The following is a 20,428-nucleotide window of genomic DNA, read 5'->3' as shown; positions in this document are numbered from 1 at the left end:
GTCAGTCAGGGGGTGTACAATGGCGCCATCATTCATGGGAACTCCTGTCTCCCAGTAAACAGCCTTAAGACACCTGGACCCCAAAGTGTACCAGGTCGCACAAATACTCCAGAATGTACAAAGTATGGTACTTGCCAGGGTAGGTCAAACACCTCCAACGACTGGTGACAGAGATCATAGAGCACTTGAACATTAATAGAATATGCAGCATTGTGGCATGGCTCTCTCAGTGCCATATGTTTACAGACCATAGCACCCTGCACTTGGGGGAATCCAACTTTGTTCCCAAATCCAATGCCAAGGCTGCAGCACTGACCTTGGGTTGGGGGAGCCACATCAACCTGTGCATCCTTGCACAGATGGCACGAGATCACCATCCAACGTCATTTGTGGATGCCTGACTGAGAGACCCCAAACAGACTTGCTCCCTCAGAAGGAGAGGGTTGATGACCTTAACAGTTACAGGGAGAAGATGGCATCCCACTCCTGCAGCCCTCAGGCCACGTTGCATCACCCAGAACAGTTCCATCCCCACACACCCTGGGACAAATGGAGCCTGCCTCAGCAATGCACTTTGCTCAACCTCAGGAAATGGAGTTGGGGCCAGAAAGTAATGGACCTCCTTTTGCAGCCCAAACATCCTGAGGGGTCCTGTGGCTGTGACGTCTCCCTGAGTTGGCCTGCTGTTGCTGCTCCTGGGCTAGCCACTGCCATCGGTCTCCAGAATCTGTCCTTGCTCTCTCAGGTGGGCATCAGCAGGGACCAACATCCCACTAACATAGGGCCCATCACTCTCAGTGGCAAAGTGCCAAATGGGGCACAGCTGTACATAGGTGAACATCCTCACTTCTGACCTTATGATGGAAGAAATGTCATTAATGGAGCAGAAGATGATGGCTGGGTTTAGGACACTACCCTGAGGAACTCTTGCAGGGATGTTCTGCAGCCCAAGATGACTGACCACCAACAACCACAAACATCTTCTTGTGTGCCAGTTATGACTCAAATCAGTGGACAGTTTCCCCCATGATTCCCATTAATTCCAGTTTTGCAAAGGTTCCTTGTTGCAACACTCAGTCAAAAGCAATCTTGATGCCAAAGGCTGTCACTCTCACATGGCTTTGGAATTTAGCTCTTTTGTTCATGTTTGAACCAAAGCTGTAATGAGATCAGGAGTTGAGTGGCCCTGGTGGAACCCAAACTGAATGTCACTGAGCAGGTTATTGCAGAGATGGTGCTGCTTGATACCCATTGTTGATGACACTTCCATTGTTTTTCTGACGATCGAAAGCAGACTGATGGGATGGTAATTGACCAAGTTAGATTTAACCTGCAATTTTCTACATTGTTGGGTAGATACCGGTGTTGTAGCTTTACTGGAACAGCTTGGCTAGGGGAACGGCAAGTTCTGGAGCACAGCAGAATGTTGTCAGGGCTTATCCACTGCCTTCAACCATATCTGGACATCATTTGGAGTGAATCACATTGGCTGAAGACTGCATCTGTGATGCTGGGGACCACTGGAGAAGTCTAGTCCCTGTGAAAATTTGTTCTTCTAACTGTCAGCACCATCACATAACATTGCATTACACGCAGCAGGCCTGCATCCCTCCCATTCACCCTCTTGACATTTTCGAGGGAGTTAACATATTGTTGTCATCAAAGGCTCCATTGCTGATGATGCCTTTTAAACAGTCTATAGAATGAGGTTGCCAAATCTGTCTGGTGATATTCTTGGAGATGTCATCAGATGACCTTCTGCCTTCAATTACTCCTCCCCCAGAGTCCTGCCATTGGTTGCCAACCATGTGAATTATCATGATGCCACACCTTCCCATGGCTTTTCAAGGTTAGAAAATCTAATAACCCTAATCGGGGCAGATGCTGGGTGTCTGGAATAAAAACAGAAAATTATGGAAATATTTTATACTTTTAAACTTTCAATCCATGGTTGGTGGATTCTTCCATACTCTCAAAATCCAGAAGTTGCTGTAAGATTTTTCTCAATGGCAAAGAAATAAACAAGAGTATTAACCCTGTGATGGCTGTTGCATCCGGTGCTGCCGTGCAAGCTGCCAACTTCCTAGCGCCAAGTCTGAGGCTGTGCGAGATCTGCAGCTGTTGGATGTCAATCTTCTATGACTTGGTACTGAGACTGCTGCTGGTGTAATGATGAGATTAATCAAGTTCAATTCCGCCATTCCAACTAAACAAAAGCAGACCTTCACTACCTACTCTGATAGTCAGCCTGGTGTGCTAATTCAAGTGTCTGAGATTGAAAAAGCTATGACTAAGGATAACAATTTACTGGGCAAGTTTGACCTGACTTCACAGAGAGTGCCTCAAAGTGAGGCGACATTTAATATTGATGCCAATGGTATCTCGAATGTCTCTGAGTATGTGGGTAAGAGCACTGGAAAGGAAAATAAGATCACCATCCCAAATAATAAAAGATCGCTTGAGCAAGGAAGATATTCAAAGTATGGTCCAGGAAGGTGGGAAGCACAAAACTGAATAGGACCAGCAATGTGAAAAAGTTGCTGAAAAGAATGCTTTGCAATCTTATGACTTTAACATGAAGGCCACAATTGAGGATGAGAAGCAAATGGCAGATTTGGAGATGATGATAAGCAGAACATTTTGGACAAATGTAATGAAGTTATGAGTTGGCTAGACAAGAACCTGACTGCTGAAAAGGATGAACATGAGCACCAAAAAAAGAAGCCAGAAAAAGATTTGCAATCCATTATCACAAAGCTGTACATGGACCACCAGGGGACTTGACTGGTGCTCCTTCTAGTGCAGGCACATTATTCAGTCTGACAATTGAGGACATTGATTACATACGCAATATTGGTCACTAATGTTTGGCTAATGAGTGCACTTAAACAATCTTAGAGTCATAAAGGTGTACAGCACTGAAACAGACCCTTCGGTCCAACTCGTTCATACCGACCAGATATCCCAACCCAATATAGTCCCACCTGCCAGCACCCGGCCCATAAGCCTCCAAACCCTTCCTATTCACATACCCATCCAGATGCCTTTTAAATGTTGCAATTGTACTAGCCTCCACCACTTCCTCTGGCAGCTCATTCCATATATGTACCACCATCTGCGAGAAAAAGTTGCCCCTTTGGTCTTTTTTATATCTTTTCCCTCTCATCCTAAACTCATGCCCTCTAGTTCTAGACTCCCCCACCACAGGGAAAAGATTTTGTCTATTTATCCTATCCAAGACTCCCATGATTTTATAAACCTTCTTAAGGTCACCTCTCAGCCTCTGACACTCCAGGGAAAACAGCCCTAGCCTATTCAACCTCTCCCTATAGCTCAAATCCTCCAACCCTGGCAACATCCCTGTAAGTCTTTTCTGAACCTTTTTAAGTTTCACAACATCTTTCCAATTGGAAGGAAACCAGAATTGCAAGCAAGTTTTCCAATGGAACAGACTTCTGTCAAGTGCTAAAGTTTGGATTCATGTGAATGTCACTCTAAATACTTGTCAGTTTTAATATGACCAGAGAGAAAAAAAATTTCCAAATCTACAACCTCCTTGCACATCCACTTCCAAACCCAAATTAAAATAAAGAATAAAACAGCATCTGTGGAAAGAGAAACAAAGTTAATGTTTTAAGTTCAGTGACCCTTCTTCAGAATGCAAGTTCATCTTTGATAGCATCTTTGCAAACAATCTTCAACAGTACCTTCTGTACCCTTGGTCTCTTGCACCTCTGAAGAAAAGTTCAGCAGATGCCATTGAACACCATCTCAACCTGTAAGTTCCCTCTGAAATCGTCACCTTCATGACTTGAAGATATTTTCAATCAAACTGTTCTGACACACCTCTGCAGCACGTGATTAGGCTCTCTTGACCAGAGGTAGGGATGTTACCAATGCACCACAGGAGACCTTCCATGTTAATACTGTTTCTCTTGCCACAGATGCTGCCATACCTGCTGAGTTTCCTTCAGCATTTTCCATTTTTGTTTGTTATGATACACCTCTTGGAACTTGGTAGAACTTGAACCTATATTTCCTGGCTCAGAGGTAGAGACACTACCGCTGCACCTTAAGAAACCTACTACCGAGACTTGGAACCGCGTTGCCATTCCTTCACTATTGTTGGATCAAAAACCTGGCGCTGCCTCCCTAATGAGGTATGACTATGGGCGGCATGGTGGCTCAGTGGTTAGCACTGCTGCCTCACAGCGCCACTGTGTGGAGTTTGCACATTCTCCTCATGTCTGCGTGGGTTTCCTCCGGGTACTTTGGTTCCCTCCCACATTTCAAAGATGTGCAAGTCAGGTGAATTGGCCATGCTCAATTGTCCATAGCTGTTAGGTGCATTAGTCAGGGGGTGGGGGTGGGTTACTCTTCGGTGTGGACTTGTTGGGCTTGAAGGGCCTGTTTCCACACTGTAGGGAATCTAATCTAATCAACCTCAAGATCTACCATGGCAGTGCAACTCACCAGGCACTACCCTGGAGCAATTAGAAATGGGCAATGAATGTCATCCAAAGAACATATAAAACAAAAATGAGGGCGAATGACCAAGTACATAAGCTCGATACAGGGGCTTTGAGTGGGAAATATGTATTTTGTCCCACTGAGGTCAGAGTCCCGGTGTTGTCTAGCCCTTCTCTTGGATGGAAAGGCGGAAGGGTTGGGTGCTGGTACCTACATTAATTTTGACCTCTTGCTGCTGCCGTCCTGGGCTCTGAGTCTGCGCAGTTGGGTTTGGGTTGGGGGGGAGGGGAGGCGGCAGTACACAGACCCAGGAGGAGGAGGCTGTCATGTCGTACGTGTTTATTAACGATTCCTGCCAGACCGGGGTGCCGCTGCTGCAGGCCTGCATCGACGGGGACCTGGCGTACGCCAAGCGGCTGCTGGAGAGCGGCTTCGACCCGAACATCCGCGACGGCCGAGGCCGCACCGGCCTTCATGTGGCCGCCGCCCGCGGCAACGTCGACATCTGCCGCCTGCTGCACAAGTTCGGGGCGGACCTGCTGGCCACCGACAACCAGGGCAACACCGCCCTGCACCTCTGCGGGCATGTCGACTCCATCCAGTTCCTGGTGTCCAACGGCCTTAAAATAGACATTTGGTGGGTCCGCAGCGAGGGCTCCCTCAGGCACTGGGGTTAGACTGGATCTGAGTGGGTTAGAGTGGTCTCTGAGATGGACAGGGGTCTGGGGGCGGGGCTGGAGTGGTCTCTGAGATGGACAGGGGTCTGGGGGTGGGGCCAGAGTGGTCTCTGAGATGGACAGGGGTCTGGGGGCGGGGCTGGAGTGGTCTCTGAGATGGACAGGGGTCTGGGGGTGGGGCCAGAGTGGTCTCTGAGATGGACAGGGGTCTGGGGGCGGGGCTGGTGTAGTCTCTGAGATGGACAGGGGTCTGGGGGAGACCTGGAGTGGACTCTGAAGGACTGGGGTTTGGGGGTGGGGTTATAGTGGTCTCTGAGATGGATAGGGGTCTGGGAGCGGGGGTGGAGTGGTCTCGGAGATGGACAGTGGTCTGGGAGCGGGGGTGGAGTTATTTCTGAGATGGACAGTGGTCTGGGAGCGGAGGTGGAGTGGTCTCTGAGATGGACAGTGGTCTGGGAGTGGAGGTGGAGTGGTCTCTGAGATGGACAGTGGTCTGGGAGTGGGGGTGGAATGGTCTCTGAGATGGACAGTGGTCTGGGAGTGGGGGTGGAGTGGTCTCTGAGATGGACAGTGGTCTGGGAGCGGGGGTGGAGTGGTCTCTGAGATGGACAGGGGTCTGGAGGAGACCTGGAGTGGTCTCTGAGACTGGGGTCTGGGCGGAGAGCTGGAGTGGTCTCGGAGACGGACTGGGGTCTGGGCGGAGAGCTGGAGTGGTCTCGGAGATGGACTGCAACCTGAACAGGACTAGAGCGAGGGCTGGACTAGGCTCTGGAGTTAGACTGGTTCAAAGTGGGCTGGAGTGGTTTTGGAGTTGGTCTGGGCCCTGAAGCTGGGGTGGGTCTAGGCTGGAGCAAGAGCCAGACTAGTTGTGGAGCTAAATAAAAACCAAAAGAACTGCAGGTGATGTGAATCAGGAACTAAAACAAAAGTTGCTGGAAAAGCTCAGCAGGTCTGGCAGCATCTCTGCAGAAATTAAAGTTAATGTTTCGGCTCCAGTGACCTTTGTTTTTGTAGGTATGGAGTTACACCAGGACGGGAGCAGGACTAGGCTGGTCTGGAGATGGACCAGGTCTGGATTGGGGCTGGCTTTATCTGGCGTTGGGTCTGTGAAGGGTTGGTGCTGGACTGCTTTGAGCAGCCCTGCTCAGATGAGGCTAGACCAGTCCACCGTGGTTCAGACGAGAGGAGGTCAGTCTGGTTTGGGTCTGAGGAGAAAGTGAGGTCTGCAGGTGTTGGAGATTAGAGTTGAGAGTGTGTTGCTGGAGAAGCACAGCAGGTCAGGCAGCATCCGAGGAGCAGTAGAATCAATGTTTTGGGCTGGAGTCCATCAGGAATGAGGCCGGGAGCCTCTGGGGTGGAGAGATAAATGGGAGGGGGGGGTGGTGCTGGGGAGAAGGTAGCTGAGAGTACAATAGGTGGATGGAGGTTGGGGGGAAAGGTGATAGGTTGGAGAGGAGGGTGGAGTGGATAGGTAGGAAGGGAGATGGACAGGTGGGACATCTCATGAGGACGGGGCTGAGCTGGAAGGTTGGAACTGGTGTAAGGTGGGGGAGGGGAAATGAGGAACTTGGTCTGAACTGAGAGAGGCTGCATTTGGCGATCGCAGTGGAGGGGGTGCATAGGAGATTTACCAGGATGTTGCCTGGGATGGAGCTGTCCGCTTTGTGGAGACACTGAATAAGCTTGGGTTGTTTACTCTGGAGAAGTGAAGGTTGAGGTGGAACCTGATAGAAGAGCATTAGATTGAGGGTTTTTCTGTCCAACTTCAAATCACCATGGTATTTTTTTCATCTGTTCCCCACCACCAGTAAAGGTTATGAGGGCATGTACAGGGTGATTAGAAAACAGTTGTTTCCTTTAGTTGGAGCATCAGTAACAGGAGGGCATAATTTTAAAGTGAGAGACGGGAGGTTTCCTGGAGATTGGAAAAATCTTTTTATCCCAGAAGATGGTGAAAATTGGGAATGCACTATCAAGGAGAGTAGTTGAGGTGGGGAATCCTCGTTCTTGGATGAGTACTCAGAAGTGTCGTAACATTCAAGGCAAGAAAGTGGGAAGAGTGTAAATGGTGTTATGTTTTTGGCAGTACAGACGATGGACTGAATGGCCTCTTTTGCACTGTATGATTCTATGGACTTAGATTGGATCTCAGCTGAATTGGATTGAGGCAGGGCTGAGTTAGACTGGACATGGATTGCAGTGGTCTTGGAGATGCACTGGAGTGTTGCAGCATCTGTGGAGAGGAAACAGAATTAACATTTCAAGTCCAGCCATCTTTCAGAACTGATGAGGGATAACAGGACTTATTAACTCTGTTTTCTTTCCCCAGATGCTGCCAGACATTAGATTCTCCAGCCATTTGTTTTTTTCACGTTAAATGAAACGTGAAGACAAACAAAAAAAAAAGTGCTAGACATACTCCAGTCAGGCAGCAACTGTAGAGAGAGACTGCATGAATGTTTCCAATTGAATTGACCTGTCATCAGAATTCTGTCCAGCATTGGCTGATTTCTGATGAAAGTTCATTTGACCTAAAATATTAACTCTATTTCTCTCTCCAGAGACCCTTCCTGGCTTAATATTTCTAGCTCTTTTTGCTTTTATTTCAGATTTTAGGTATTGCAGTGTTTTGCTTCTCTTGCAGGCAGACAAAAGCTCGATTCAGTGCATTATCCAAAAGGTAACTAATGCTAACAGTGCAGTGTTCACTCTGTACTGCAACAAAGGTATCAGCTTTGATTGCTGTACTCTCGTCCTGAAGTAGGCCTCAAACTAGACATTGAGTTTCAGAGGCCAGTCTGCTATAAATTCAACTGCAGCTGACTTCTGAGTTGAATTGGATCATGGCTCATCTTTTCTATTATCACCTGTCTTGATTCTACCTTCATCAAGATCCTTGCTTTAAAAAAATTGATCAATCTCCAGTTTTTGGTTTGAGGTGACAGTCACCTTCCGATCAGCTCGTTTGAAGGAAAGATGTTTCCAGGTTTGCACTGACTTTGTGAAGAAGTGCTTCCTGACATTATCCCTGCATAGGATAATCCTGAAGAAGGGCTTATGCCCAAAACATCGAATCTCCTGTTCCTTGGATGCTGCCTGACCTGCGCTTTTCCAGCAACACATTTTCAGCATTATCCCTTCATAGTCTAGCTCTAATTTTGAGGTCATGTCCCCTTTGTACTGCCTTACCAGAGATAATTGTTTCTTTCAATCTACCCTATAAAGTTCTTAAAGCACCCCTAAATCTTGTATACTCAATGAAATTTTGACCTCATCTATGCAGCCTACCTCTTTTTTTGACTCTTTTGGTGCCAGTGTCCTTCTGATCTCTGTGCCGCGTAGCCTCTGAAGTCAATTGAATCTTTGTAAGGCATGATGCTGATAAATGAACTTGCTGGTCCGAGCACAGGCTAACTAAAGTTTTATGTGCAACTAAACCAAAGCTTTTACTGTTTTGTATTCCGGCTCTCTTGAGATACAAGCCTGCAGTCCAAAAGTGTCTCCCTAAAAGTATCTGAAATATTTATTGCGCTCTAAACATTTTACTAGATACTCATAAGGCCATAAGTAATATAAATGAGCAATAAATAGTAGCTCATTCAGCCCATCAAGCCTTCCTGTCCATTCAATGATATCATTACATCAATGATATCAATATATTTCATCTGGTGAGCTTTTGTTCACTTATTATCCTGGTTGAATCCTTGAGCAGACTGTGTCATCCTATCCACTCGTCTTCCCACTTAGTTTTGTGTCATCCACAAATTTGGTGATCATACCTCCACTTTACTCATCCAAGTTATTAATATCCTTTCAAAATAATTGTGGTCCCAGCACTAATCCCTATGGTACTCTCTGTCTTCATCTATTTTACAAATTATTAATAGGCCATTGAAGTCACAAGCCTTTTGCTCTCAATTTTGATCAGGTCCCTATTTGCTTTTGGATAAGTTGGTAATCCTTTTTTTTAGTGGATCCTTACTTTGCAAGAGCAGCAGTTGGTGTCTCAGTAGGTCAGGCAGCATCTGAGGAGAGATTTAAAGACGTCATATCAGACTCAAAATATTAGCTCTCTTTCTTTCCACACTTGCTGCCAAATCTGCTGAGTTTCTACAGCATTTTTGGTTCTTAGATTTCCAGCATCTGTTTTATATTTTTGTTGGTATCTCTTACTCTTGTGAATTTTGCAGTATAATTTAGCCCTTCAAAAATAATTGTGCATGCTGCTATCATTTCATAACATGTCTAACAGCCAAAACACTGTACAATGCTTATTTATTTTAAAAGTGATCTTTTGAGGCACACCCGAGCTGACATGTCAGGTTTATTATACTAACGTTTACAGCATGTTTTATTCACTGAGGCATATTTTAATATGCGTGGTTGAATGATCTTTTAATTGCTGCAGCTCAACAGTTTGTTTTGCTTGAAATTGACATTATGGCGGCTTGTGCCAATCGTTTCTCCATGGTTTGTTTATGGCCTTTATGATTCTGGGAAGAGTGGATTTTTTTTTTCCCCATCGTAACCGATGTTTACTGAGCATCAGTGACAAATGTGAGAGGATCAGGATGCCTGAGGCGACTTAATTCTGGTGCTGTGGGCAGGAGGAGACTAGTGGCAAAATTAGTTCACCCTGATTTTAAAAATTAAATTGTTTGCTGGTGGAAAATAGGCAATCCAAAACTATTTGTTAATTAACAAAGCAATTGTAACTCTGTACCATGGATGCACACAGCACACTGTGAATGATGTGCACCACTACTGCTGTGTATTGCTTTGTTTACACCATAAAAATAATATAGGATGAGCTGGTGTTACATGTTTGCTCTCAATAGGTTAGATGTTATTTGTATTTCCAATTTAGTACAACACAGCCTCTGAGCCCAGGTTCAATGTTACACTCGTTAATTTGGCACTGCAAGAGTGAGTGCATCGGGGCCATCAGTTGGAGCTGTTTGTTTGACATGGGTAACATGTCGTATTTGCATGCTCTGATTTGACTGGCTTAAGAGCAGACAACATTGAACTCCGGCGCTGAGCTCTGTCAGACACCAGCTTTACCCTGGACATTTCGAACAGGAGCTAAAATGCTTTTGGCATGAAGATTGACAATGTAACACCTGAGAGGATGTTACCCACTATTACGCTCGAGCATGTTTCTCAGCAGGTCTTTATCAGCCTTACTATAGTTGACTCAGCTCTGATTTTTATGGAACCCATTCAACAGAGCTATGACGAAGGTTAATTCCAACCAAATTTCTGTCTGCAGTTTCCTGATGTTTTTCTTGGGGACTTTGGCCTAAACAAATTGTGCTATTTACTTCCATGGTCACTACTTTGATATTGCCATGTACTAATTTCATTCTTTCTTATCGTGTTATAGTTATTACTATATTTCTGCATTGCCACATCATCAGCAGTTTTATGATTCCATCTTCTTGCTCTTCATCCTTTTGCTTCTTGCTGACAGCATCCTTATACCTGGGACTGACCTTTTATGCTGAGGCTAGAGATGTTTCTTCCCTCACTTCTTCCACCACCCACACAAGGAAGGTCAGAGTTGCACAGATGTTCAACAAGGCTACCTGCAGCCATCATTTGCTTCCCCCCCCACCCCCCGCCATCCAATCATCTTTCACCTCCTTGCTCATCAAGAATATGTACTCTGGTTTTGAAATTGTTCCAGGATTCTGATTTCACTGTCTTTTAAGGGAAGAGAGTTCCAAAGTCTCTCGACCTCTATCGGAAAAGATTTCTTCTAATCTTGGTCTTAGATGTGTTATTGGATCTGTAAAGGCTGTTGAGTTTTTTGTTTGTCAGAGCGCCTGCTTATCCTAGCAATTTCAGTTTATAGATAAGCAAGTCAAAATGTGCAAAGACAAAAGAGCAGAATTGCTCAATAGTTCAGCTTCTGTAGAGAGTGCGGCTGCCTTTAATACTTTACGTAACCTTTGTAAGAATGCAACAAGGATTACAGAATAGGCACCTCTATACTTTGTTTTAAAGAAAACTTCAAGCCAAAAGGGTTCTGTTTGAATCTATATCATGTCTGTCTGAGATGACTACAATATAACATTGTTTTGGGAATTCACTGGTTGTGAAAAATTGAATTGACCTAGTTGGACAGAGTTATATAAGTTCAAGAACAGTAGCCTAACATTTCTTCTGGACATTACAGTGCCTTTTACGTTTCAGTATTTTTTCCCATCTCAATAAGCAGGGGTACTGGTGACCCAGGCGGAATCTGTTGGTGTGTGAGAACCAGTTGATGTTTTGTGAAGTAAAGTAATTCTGTCAGAATTAAGAGCTAGCTGGGGTTTAATTTTCTGTCTTAACTAAGCTTTCTCTTCTTGAAGTTGTGGAACTGTTTTACCTTGTCAGTGACTTGTGTTTTAATTTCCCTAGCTTTTCAAAAATAAACTTTTTTTCCCAAATTTTTGTATTTATCTTAGTTCTTTAAACCTTTGGGTACTCTTGCAGCTTTAGTGTGTTTTCATTACTTAACTCAGATAAAAGTAACTTCCATTTGCAGAGTACCTTGTGTAACCTCAATGTTCAAAAGTGCTACCATTACCAAATAACTATATTTGAAGTGTACTGACAGTTATAATGTAGAAAATATGTCAATTAATTTGCACATAAATTCTACAAAGAGCAATGATACTGAATTTTTTTTTTATATACAATATTGATGGTAAATATTGGCCAAGGTAACATCTCACCTACTGTTCTTTGACGCAATGTCATGCGATTGTTTAAATCTCTCTGAGCAAGCAGTCAGGGACTTGATTTAGTATTTCATCTGAAAGATGGTACTTTCAGTAGTAAACCACTCGCTTGGCCCTGCACTAATTATTAACCTAGGTTTCTGTGCTTACGTCCATAAAAATATAAAGTATAGGAACAGAATTAAGCCATTCGGCCCATCGAGTCTGCTCTGCCATTTGATCATGCCTGCTATGCTTCTCCACCTCATTCTCCTGCCTTCTCCCCGTAACTCTTAATCCTGTTACTAATCAAGAATCTATCTATCTGTCTTAAGTACGTTCAATGATCTGGCCTTCACAACCTTCTGAGGCAATGTGTTCCACAGATTCTCCACCCTCTGGCTGAAGAAATTCCCCTTCATCTCTGTTCTAAAGGATTGTCCCTTCACTCTGAGGCTGTGCCCTTGGGTCCTTGTCTCAAGTTTGATGTAATCAAGCAACCACCTTCCTCAGGACAGATTGCTAACTGCTTAGTCATGGCTTGTGGAGATGATCAGTTGCATTGTTTTGCATACATTCCCTCCTTTATTTGTGAATTTGTTTATATATCTTCCCCACTCATTCTTTTTTTGCTTGAGGGACTGAATTGCCCACCCTTGTTCAAAGTGGAGAGTGTGGTGCTGGAAAAGCACAGCAGGTCAGGCTGCATCAGAGAAGCAGGAAAATCGATGTTTCGGGCAAAAGCTGTTCATCAGGCTTTTGCCTGAAACGTTGATTTTCCTGCTCCTCAGATGCTGCCTGTCCTGCTGTGCTTTTCCAGCACCACCCTCTCCCTTCTAATCTGCAGTCCTCACTTCCACCCTTGTTCAAAGCCTATTTTACAATGAAGTGATGAGTTGAAACGTCAACTGTTTCCACCACAGATGTTGACTGACATGGAGGCAATTGATGCAGATTAACCATCCTTGTCAATTACCTAATCTTAAAATGCGGTTGAAAGTTTCCTTAGCCTGATATAATTATAATCTAGATATGTTTGCAACCTCCATTAGCACAGTTACATCAGGGTCCTACAAATATTAATTTCACAGTTTAGTTCTAAGTGAAAATATGTGAATTGTCCCAGTCTCATCCTAGAGACTGCAGTTCTAACTCTTGAAATGCAACATCTTTTGACAAGTTGTATGGTCAAACATTGCCTGTATTTGAGGATACAAAATAGCAACCAGCTGCTCAGGTCATCGTTTCATTTTTCTTACAGATTGTTGTAGCAAGGAAAAGTTCACTTACTGCAAGTGCCTTTGATTTTTTTTTAACTCAAAGGCAGTTGCAGTAAAGGAGCTTTGCCTTGCTGCAGCCATTGGTAAGCTGTTTTGGATTGATTTGTAAAGCACTTCACTGGTGAGGGCGTGAAACAGATATCAAGCAAGGTCCAAATTGTGGCTGACAGTTGATGTTTCAAGAGTGTGTTGCTGGAAAAGCACAGCAGGTCAGGCAGCATCTGAGGAGCAGGAGAATCGATGTTTCGGGCATAAGCCCTTCATCAGGGGATGCTGTAGGTTGTTTTGTGTAGGCTTGGAAAAGTGGCAGTTATGTTTTGATGTTTTTCAGTAACAAAATTTGGCACAGTGTATAAGAACTAAGTTCAAATGTATGTTTATATTTTCCGCTTGATCTTTAGGATTATGCCTGGATGGAATATTGTGCTCTTGTTCTGAAATTATGCATGGAAAGCCATTGGTAGCTGCGGCCAACTTTTACCCTTTTAAAAATGGTTACTAGAAGCAACATAACTCTTGAAATATTGGAAATCATTATTTTATGTTCTTTTTGTAATTCAAGCAACCATCATGGCGCCACCCCACTCATTTTGGCAAAACGTCGAGGAGTAAACAAGGATGCCATCAAGTTGCTGGAGTCCTTGGAGGAGCAAGAGGTGAAAGGATTCAACCGTGGAGCTCACTCGAAATTAGAGATTATGCAAACTGCAGAAAGTGAGAGGTAAACATTGAATCTGAAAAATCTGAGCTGGAAGAATAATTTTGTAAGGTGTGAGTTAAAATTCTTTTAACATACTGATTAGAATATACATCTTTACAAGATTAGCTTTTGATGTAGAGACAATTGCATTGTTTAAAGCTACCTTGTCTCTATTCTTTGCAAACCAACTCTGGTGTGGTAAGACTTTTTGTTAGAATTTGAAGCTCTTCCTGATCTTCTGCCAGATCTTAACTAAAACTGCTGTGTGCTTGGTCCTTCGAAATATGAATAATCCTTGCCAAGTCTCCTGAATCTCGGTTCCACATGAAATTATGCACCTCCTTCATTCATTTGATAGCTCCACTGAGATCAGAAATCTTGTATGTTGCATGTGCAGAATTAGTAATTTTGCAAAACATATTTCTTGCTTCTTGGTTTCTGTTTCACTTGTTATAATTTTGAGATGTGATTTATACTGCCTCCAAAAGAATATGATAATTAGGTATTTTGGATTACAACTTGTAGAGTAAATGCCCCACTTGTTGGTTTAGCGAACTAAAGCAAGAAGTAACTGAGCCATGCATTACAGCAAGATCCCAGTTTTGGTCCTTGTCTGTATCTTACCTCAAATAGAACTGTGGTACATCCTTGAGTTGGCTACAGCACAATGAAGTCGAGGTACGTAGAAGGTTAAGGAGTGATTTTCATTCTGCTTTTTAGGGATTGATGAGGTAGGGAGAGAACCTTTCTCTGCTGGTGGGAAAGTCCAGGACAAAGGGTCATAAACGTTAAAATTTGAGCTAGATCATTCAGGAGGGAAGTTCTGGTGCACTACTTCATGTAAAGAATAAAAATTCTGTCAAAGCTATAAATTCTAGCTTAATGAATTAATTTAAAATCTAAGGTGAATAGACTTTCACTAGTTAAGAATAATTGAATTTGGATACAGGTCAGCCATGATTTCAGTGAATGGTGTTTGAACAGGCTTGAAAGGATGAATGTTCAGCTGCTGTTCCTATGTAGTGAGGGTGAGATTGGGGGGATACTTGAGCCAATGTTCTGAAATGAAAATTAGGAAATGGAAATCTGACGTGAATCAAGTGAAAATAGAGTTTGTCTGTGTTGTCTGTTACAGTTGAATAGCATAGTCAGTCCTCATTGTCTTGATTTGAAAAAAAAACAAAGAATTGTATCTTGAAGAAGTAGTTTAATCATACCCCAATGAGACAGCATAGGAATTAGGAGTGGGAGTAGGCAACTCAGCCCTCCCAGCCTGCTCTGCTGATTAACATGACCGTGGCTGATCTTATCCTGGTCTCAACTGCACTTTCCTGCCTGCTCTCCATAGGCTTTTAACTTGCTCTAACTCAGAAACATATCTATCTCTTTCTTGAATCTGTTGATTGATTCTGCCTCTACTGCACTGTAGGACAGTGAGTCCCAGAGATTCACAACCCTCTGAGAGAAATAGTTTCTTCTTATCTTGGTTGTGAACTGATCTCCTCTCACTCTACACCAATGACCTCTTGTTTGAGACTGTCTCACAAGAGGGAACATCTGTTCAATGTCCACATTATCAATCCCTTTTAGCATTTTACATATCTCAACCATATCCCCCATCGTTCTTCTGAACTCCAGCAAGTACAAGCCCAAGGTATTCAAACATTCCTTGTCTGTCAGCCTTTCCATCCCTGGAATTAACTTGGTGAGCCACTTCTGGCTGTCCCCAGTGCCACCATTACTCTTCCTCGAATATGGAGACCAAAACTGGACACGCTGTTCCAGATGCGGTCTCATCCAAATGCCTTATGTCATTGTAACACCACTTCTTTACTTGTAAAATCCAGTCCTTTTGCAATAAATCTCTGGATTCCATTTGCCTTGCTTATATATGCTGTACCTGCATGCTCACTTAATGTGGTCAATGTACAAAGACACGCAGATCCCTCTGCACTGGCACACTTTGAATCTGCTTCCAATTTAACTAATAATTTGTCCTTTTATATTTCTGGCCAAAATGGACAACCTCTCACTTATCAACATTAAACTCCATCTGTCAGATTCTGGCCCATTCCTCTAGCCTCTCAATATCAATCTGTAAACTCCTTATCTCCTCATCCCTGCTTACATTCCCGCCTATTTTAGTATCATCCATGGGTCAACCCCATTAAGCATTGTTGGGAGAAAGGATATTAAAGGAACAGTAGTAGAATTTCACTGTTACCTTGTGTGTTTTTTTTTAAAACTGGCATTGTTGTTCATATTAATCTACGTGTTGTAAAGTAGGCTTTTGAAATCATATTTATTTATATAATTGAAGAAATTATCTAAGATTGAAGCATTATTGTAGCAGAATCTTGGAATAAGGTGCAGTGGTACTGTGGTACTTTCTCATGGCAGGTATACAAAGTAAAAGCTGTGATACTTAATCTTATCTGCTCGTTTCTACCTAATCAATTCTTTTTGTTCACAAAGGATGCATACAATTTTTTATATTTAAAAGTTCTGTGTCCCCTCCGAGGTCTAGTCAGATTTTCATGCCTGTATCTGCCAGTATGTGGCATCGCAGTATCTGACATGTAGGTTTTACGTCACCATACAGTGGAATCCCTGATCTCAGTTTCACACAATCGGATTATAGTGAGTTAAGGATTGATGCTTCCCCACAGGAGGGGAAGTTGTTCCCTAACTACTCTCTTGCATCTTCTAGCAAGCAGGAGGCTCAGAACAGTACCATCAGAGGCTGGGAAACAGACCATCAGCCCCTCAGGTAAAGTTGGTGTGATGGCTTGCTGAGAAAACTAATTTGAACCTATCTACACAAAAAAACAACTCTTGTCTTTTTCATTTGATTTTAAGAAGTTAAATAACATTTCTTGAATCCTGAATGTAACATTTTCTCTTTGGTAATCCAAGTGAAGGTTTATAAATAATTTATTTTTGACCATATTCTTAAGTTGTTTTGATGAGCTAAATGCAAATTTTGTTTCTCTCTTTTTTTTCTCCCAAGTGCAATGGAGAGCCACTCGCTCTTGAATCCAAACCTTCAGAATACGGATGGTGTCCTTTCTAGCTTCCGATCCACCTGGCAGGAGTTTGTGGATGATTTGGGCTTCTGGAGAGTTCTGCTACTCATCATCGTAATTGCACTGTTGTCTCTTGGCATTGCCTACTATGTCAGTGGTGTCCTGCCCTTTGTAGAAAACCAGCCAGAACTGGTGCATTAAAACCTCAACACTACCCAATGTAACTAAGTACGAGTCTGTATTAGAAGACAAGAACGCTGGCAGACCTGTCGGCTTTGGTAGTTGGCATTCCAGTTATGAGAGCTTGTTTGCTACCAAAACTCAACGCTCCTAATCTTGGCATCTGTTTTCATTTTTCAGGCTTAAATTTTGGTTTTTTCTTTTTGATTACAGCCAGTAAAATGAATAGTTTTGAGAATATCACACTACTAAGTCAGGATGTGGATTTAAGCCTAGTAGTGAAAAGTAATCTGAAGGTAGAACTTCATACTGGGCTTAAGTTGTTAGATGCATATTTTTGCCATTAATTGAAATCCTTATTTGTGTTGCGTATAGGCAGAAATATCTGTTGAAATGTGTTTGTTTTCTAGGCCACAGGTCCATTCTTCAAGAAACTATAGCAAATCACATTCCTGATGTGTAAAAGTTGAATAACTTAGATATAAGGCTTCATGTTTTAAGATTAATATTGATCATAATGAAGGAATGAAATGAACATAGACATAAATAACTGAAATATTTTGAAAGGAGGTCAGAAACATGTAAAAGTCTTGATCCACATCTTGTTTTGTGACTTCAAATGTTTATCAGTACCGTCCATAAAAAAAACCATGTAGATCACACATTTATGCACTTTTACTTGTAATGAAATCAATTTTACATGTATTCATGGCAATTGTTATATTCAGTAATGTTAATGCAGTAAATACTAATTACATAAACTGCATGCTCTTGTATTATTTAAAGAAGTATGTAACCTTTGCATCGATCTTCCATAAGTATATATTAGTGCTATATATTTGAAGTAGTGAACTCCAAAGAAATGAGACTCCACAGACATTAATTATCTGTGTCAGAGTTGTCAGCATTTAATGATTGGTACATTTTAAAAGGTTGTGTCTGTGGCCAGTATCTTTTGTTGGAGGTGTCTACTGGCACACTTGAAGCTCTTTGTGGCTAGTGGGCACCGAGGGGACTGAAGTGCAAATTTTCCAAATGCAAAACAACATTTCATTTAATTCTTTAAAGTTACTCCTAAGTACCCCCAATGGGCTGTCGTCTTTTTATTTTTGTTTAGTTAAATTTCGTTTTTTTTTTGCAAAAGTGTACAAGAGACTTGAAGTGACTTTTCACGGCATTCATTACGAAGGCAAGATGGCGTTTTGGCAAAGCTAACTTGAATAGGAACTATTAAACGTGGTCAGTTGCATATCTGTGTCTCACCTGAAGTTGTTGTACTATTTCTTTATAAATAACTACGTGTGGCCAGCCTTTCTGTAATTAGAATCATAGAGATGTACAGCATGGACATAGACGTTTGGGTCCAACTCGCCCATGCTGACCAGATATCTGAACCGAATCTAGTCTCACTTGCCAGCACCCATCCTGTACCCCTCCAAACCCCATCCAGATGTCTTTTAAATGTTGCAATTGTACCAGCCTCCACCACTTCCTCTGGCAGCTCATTCCACACATGTACCACCCTCTGCATGAAAACGTTGTGCCTTAGGTCTCTTTTATATCTTTCCCTTCTCACCCTAAACCTCTGTCCCCTAGTTCTGGACTCTCCCACCTCAGAGAAAACACCTTGTCTATTTATCCTATCCATGCCCTTCATGATTTTATAAACCTCTGTAAAGTCACCCCTCAGCCTCTGATGTTCCAGGGAAAACAGCCCCAGCCTATTCAACCTCTCCCTATAGTTCAAATCCTCCAACCCTGGCAACATCCTTGTAAATCTTTTCTGAACCCTTTCAAGTTCTACAGCATCCATTTGATCGGAAGGAAACAAGAATTATACGCAGTATTCCAAAAGAGGCCTAATCATTGTTCTGTACAGCCACAACATGACGTCCCAATTCCGATACTCTATACTCTCCCCAACAAAGGAATGCATACAAAATGCCTCTTCCACTATCCTATGTACTTTCAAGGAGCTACGAACCTGCACTCCAAGGTCTCTTTGTTGAGCGACACTCCCCAGGACCTTACCATTAAGTGTCTAAGTCCTGCTAAGATTTGCTTTCCCAAAATGCAACACCTCACATTTATCTAAATTAAACTCCATCTGTCTCTCCTCAACCCATTGGCCCATCTCATCAAGATCCCATTGTAATCTGAGGGAACCACCTTCTGTCCTCTACACCTCCAATCTTGGTTTCATCTGCAAACTTACAATATCTGCTATGTTCACATCCAAATCATTTAAATAAATGACAAAAGTAGTGGACCCAGGATCGATCCATGTGGCACTCCACTGGTCTCAGGCCTCCAGTGTGAAAAACAACCCTCCACCACCACAAACCTCTATTTTCTACCTTTGAGCCAGCTCTGCATCCAAATGGTTAGTTCTGTCTGTATTCCATGAGATCTAACCTTGGGGAACCTTGTCAAATGCCTTATGGAAGTCGACAATAGGTCACATCTACCCCTTTATGCTCATCAATCCTCTTTGTTACTTCTATAAAAAACTCAATCAAGTTTGAGAGACATGATTTCGAATGCACAAAGCCATGTTGACTATCCCTAATCAGTTCTTGCCTTTCCAAATACATGTGCGTCCTGTTCCTCAGGATTCCTTTCAACAATTTGCCCACCACCAACGTCAGGCTCACTGGTCTATAGTTCCCTGGCTTGTCCTTCCCACCTTTTCTTATATAGTGGCAACATGTTAGCCAGTCTCCAGTCTTTCAGCTCCTCACCTATGACTATCGATGTTACAAGTATTTTAGCAAAGGACCCAGCAATCTTCTCTAGCTTCCCACGGAGTTCTAGGGTACACCTGATCAGGTCTGGGGATTTATCCACCTTTATGCTTTTGAAGACATCCATCTATTTCCCTACATTCTGTTATCTTCCATGTCCTTTTCTACAGTAAATACTGATCCAAAATATTAGTTTAGTATCTTCCCCTATCTCCTGTGGCTCCACAAAAGACTGCCTTGCTGATCTTTGAGGGGTCCTATTCTCTCCCTAGTTACTCTTTTGTCCTTTAATGTATTTGTAAAAACCCTTTGGATTCACCTTAACACTATTTGCCAAAGCTATCTCATGTCCCCTTTTAGCCCTCCTGATTTCCCTCTTAAGTAAACTCTTAACTTTATCTATCCTGTCTATACCTGACATATGCTTCCTTCTTTTTCTTAACCAAACCCTCAATTGCTCTAGTCATTTCACATTTCCTACACCTACCAGCCTTTCCTTTCACCCTAACAGGAATCTTGTTATCTCATTTCTGAAAGCTTCCCATTTTCCAGCTGTCTCTTTACCTGCAATCATCAGCTTTTGAAAGTTCTTGCCTAATACCGTCAAATTAGCCTTCCTACAGTTTAGAACTTCAACTTTT

The 20,428-nt window shown here is 42.8% G+C and overlaps 1 protein-coding gene and 1 pseudogene across 2 annotated transcripts; both read left to right on the top strand.

Annotated features, from left to right (window-relative positions):
• The first annotated feature begins 1,947 nt into the window (after nucleotides 1-1,947).
• Nucleotides 1,948-2,784, top strand: LOC132820294 (heat shock cognate 71 kDa protein-like; annotated as a pseudogene).
• Nucleotides 2,785-4,749: 1,965 nt separating this feature from the next.
• On the top strand, nucleotides 4,750-17,804 carry LOC132820368 (ankyrin repeat domain-containing protein 46). 2 transcript variants are annotated; one of them, XM_060832426.1, is made up of 4 exons: nucleotides 4,750-5,107; nucleotides 13,700-13,858; nucleotides 16,548-16,607; nucleotides 16,848-17,804. In XM_060832426.1, exons 1-4 carry the CDS (start codon nucleotides 4,797-4,799, stop codon nucleotides 17,062-17,064), a joined length of 747 nt encoding a protein of 248 aa, XP_060688409.1. In that variant the 5' UTR covers nucleotides 4,750-4,796; the 3' UTR covers nucleotides 17,065-17,804. The 2 variants fall into 2 exon arrangements, with proteins under 2 accessions (XP_060688409.1, XP_060688410.1); XM_060832427.1 differs by lacking the exon at nucleotides 16,548-16,607.
• Nucleotides 17,805-20,428: the final 2,624 nt, after the last annotated feature.

This window comes from Hemiscyllium ocellatum, chromosome 11 (genome assembly GCF_020745735.1).
Source record: "Hemiscyllium ocellatum isolate sHemOce1 chromosome 11, sHemOce1.pat.X.cur, whole genome shotgun sequence".
Taxonomy (NCBI): Eukaryota; Metazoa; Chordata; class Chondrichthyes; order Orectolobiformes; family Hemiscylliidae; genus Hemiscyllium; species Hemiscyllium ocellatum.
This window is presented reverse-complemented; position numbering and strand designations above follow the sequence as displayed.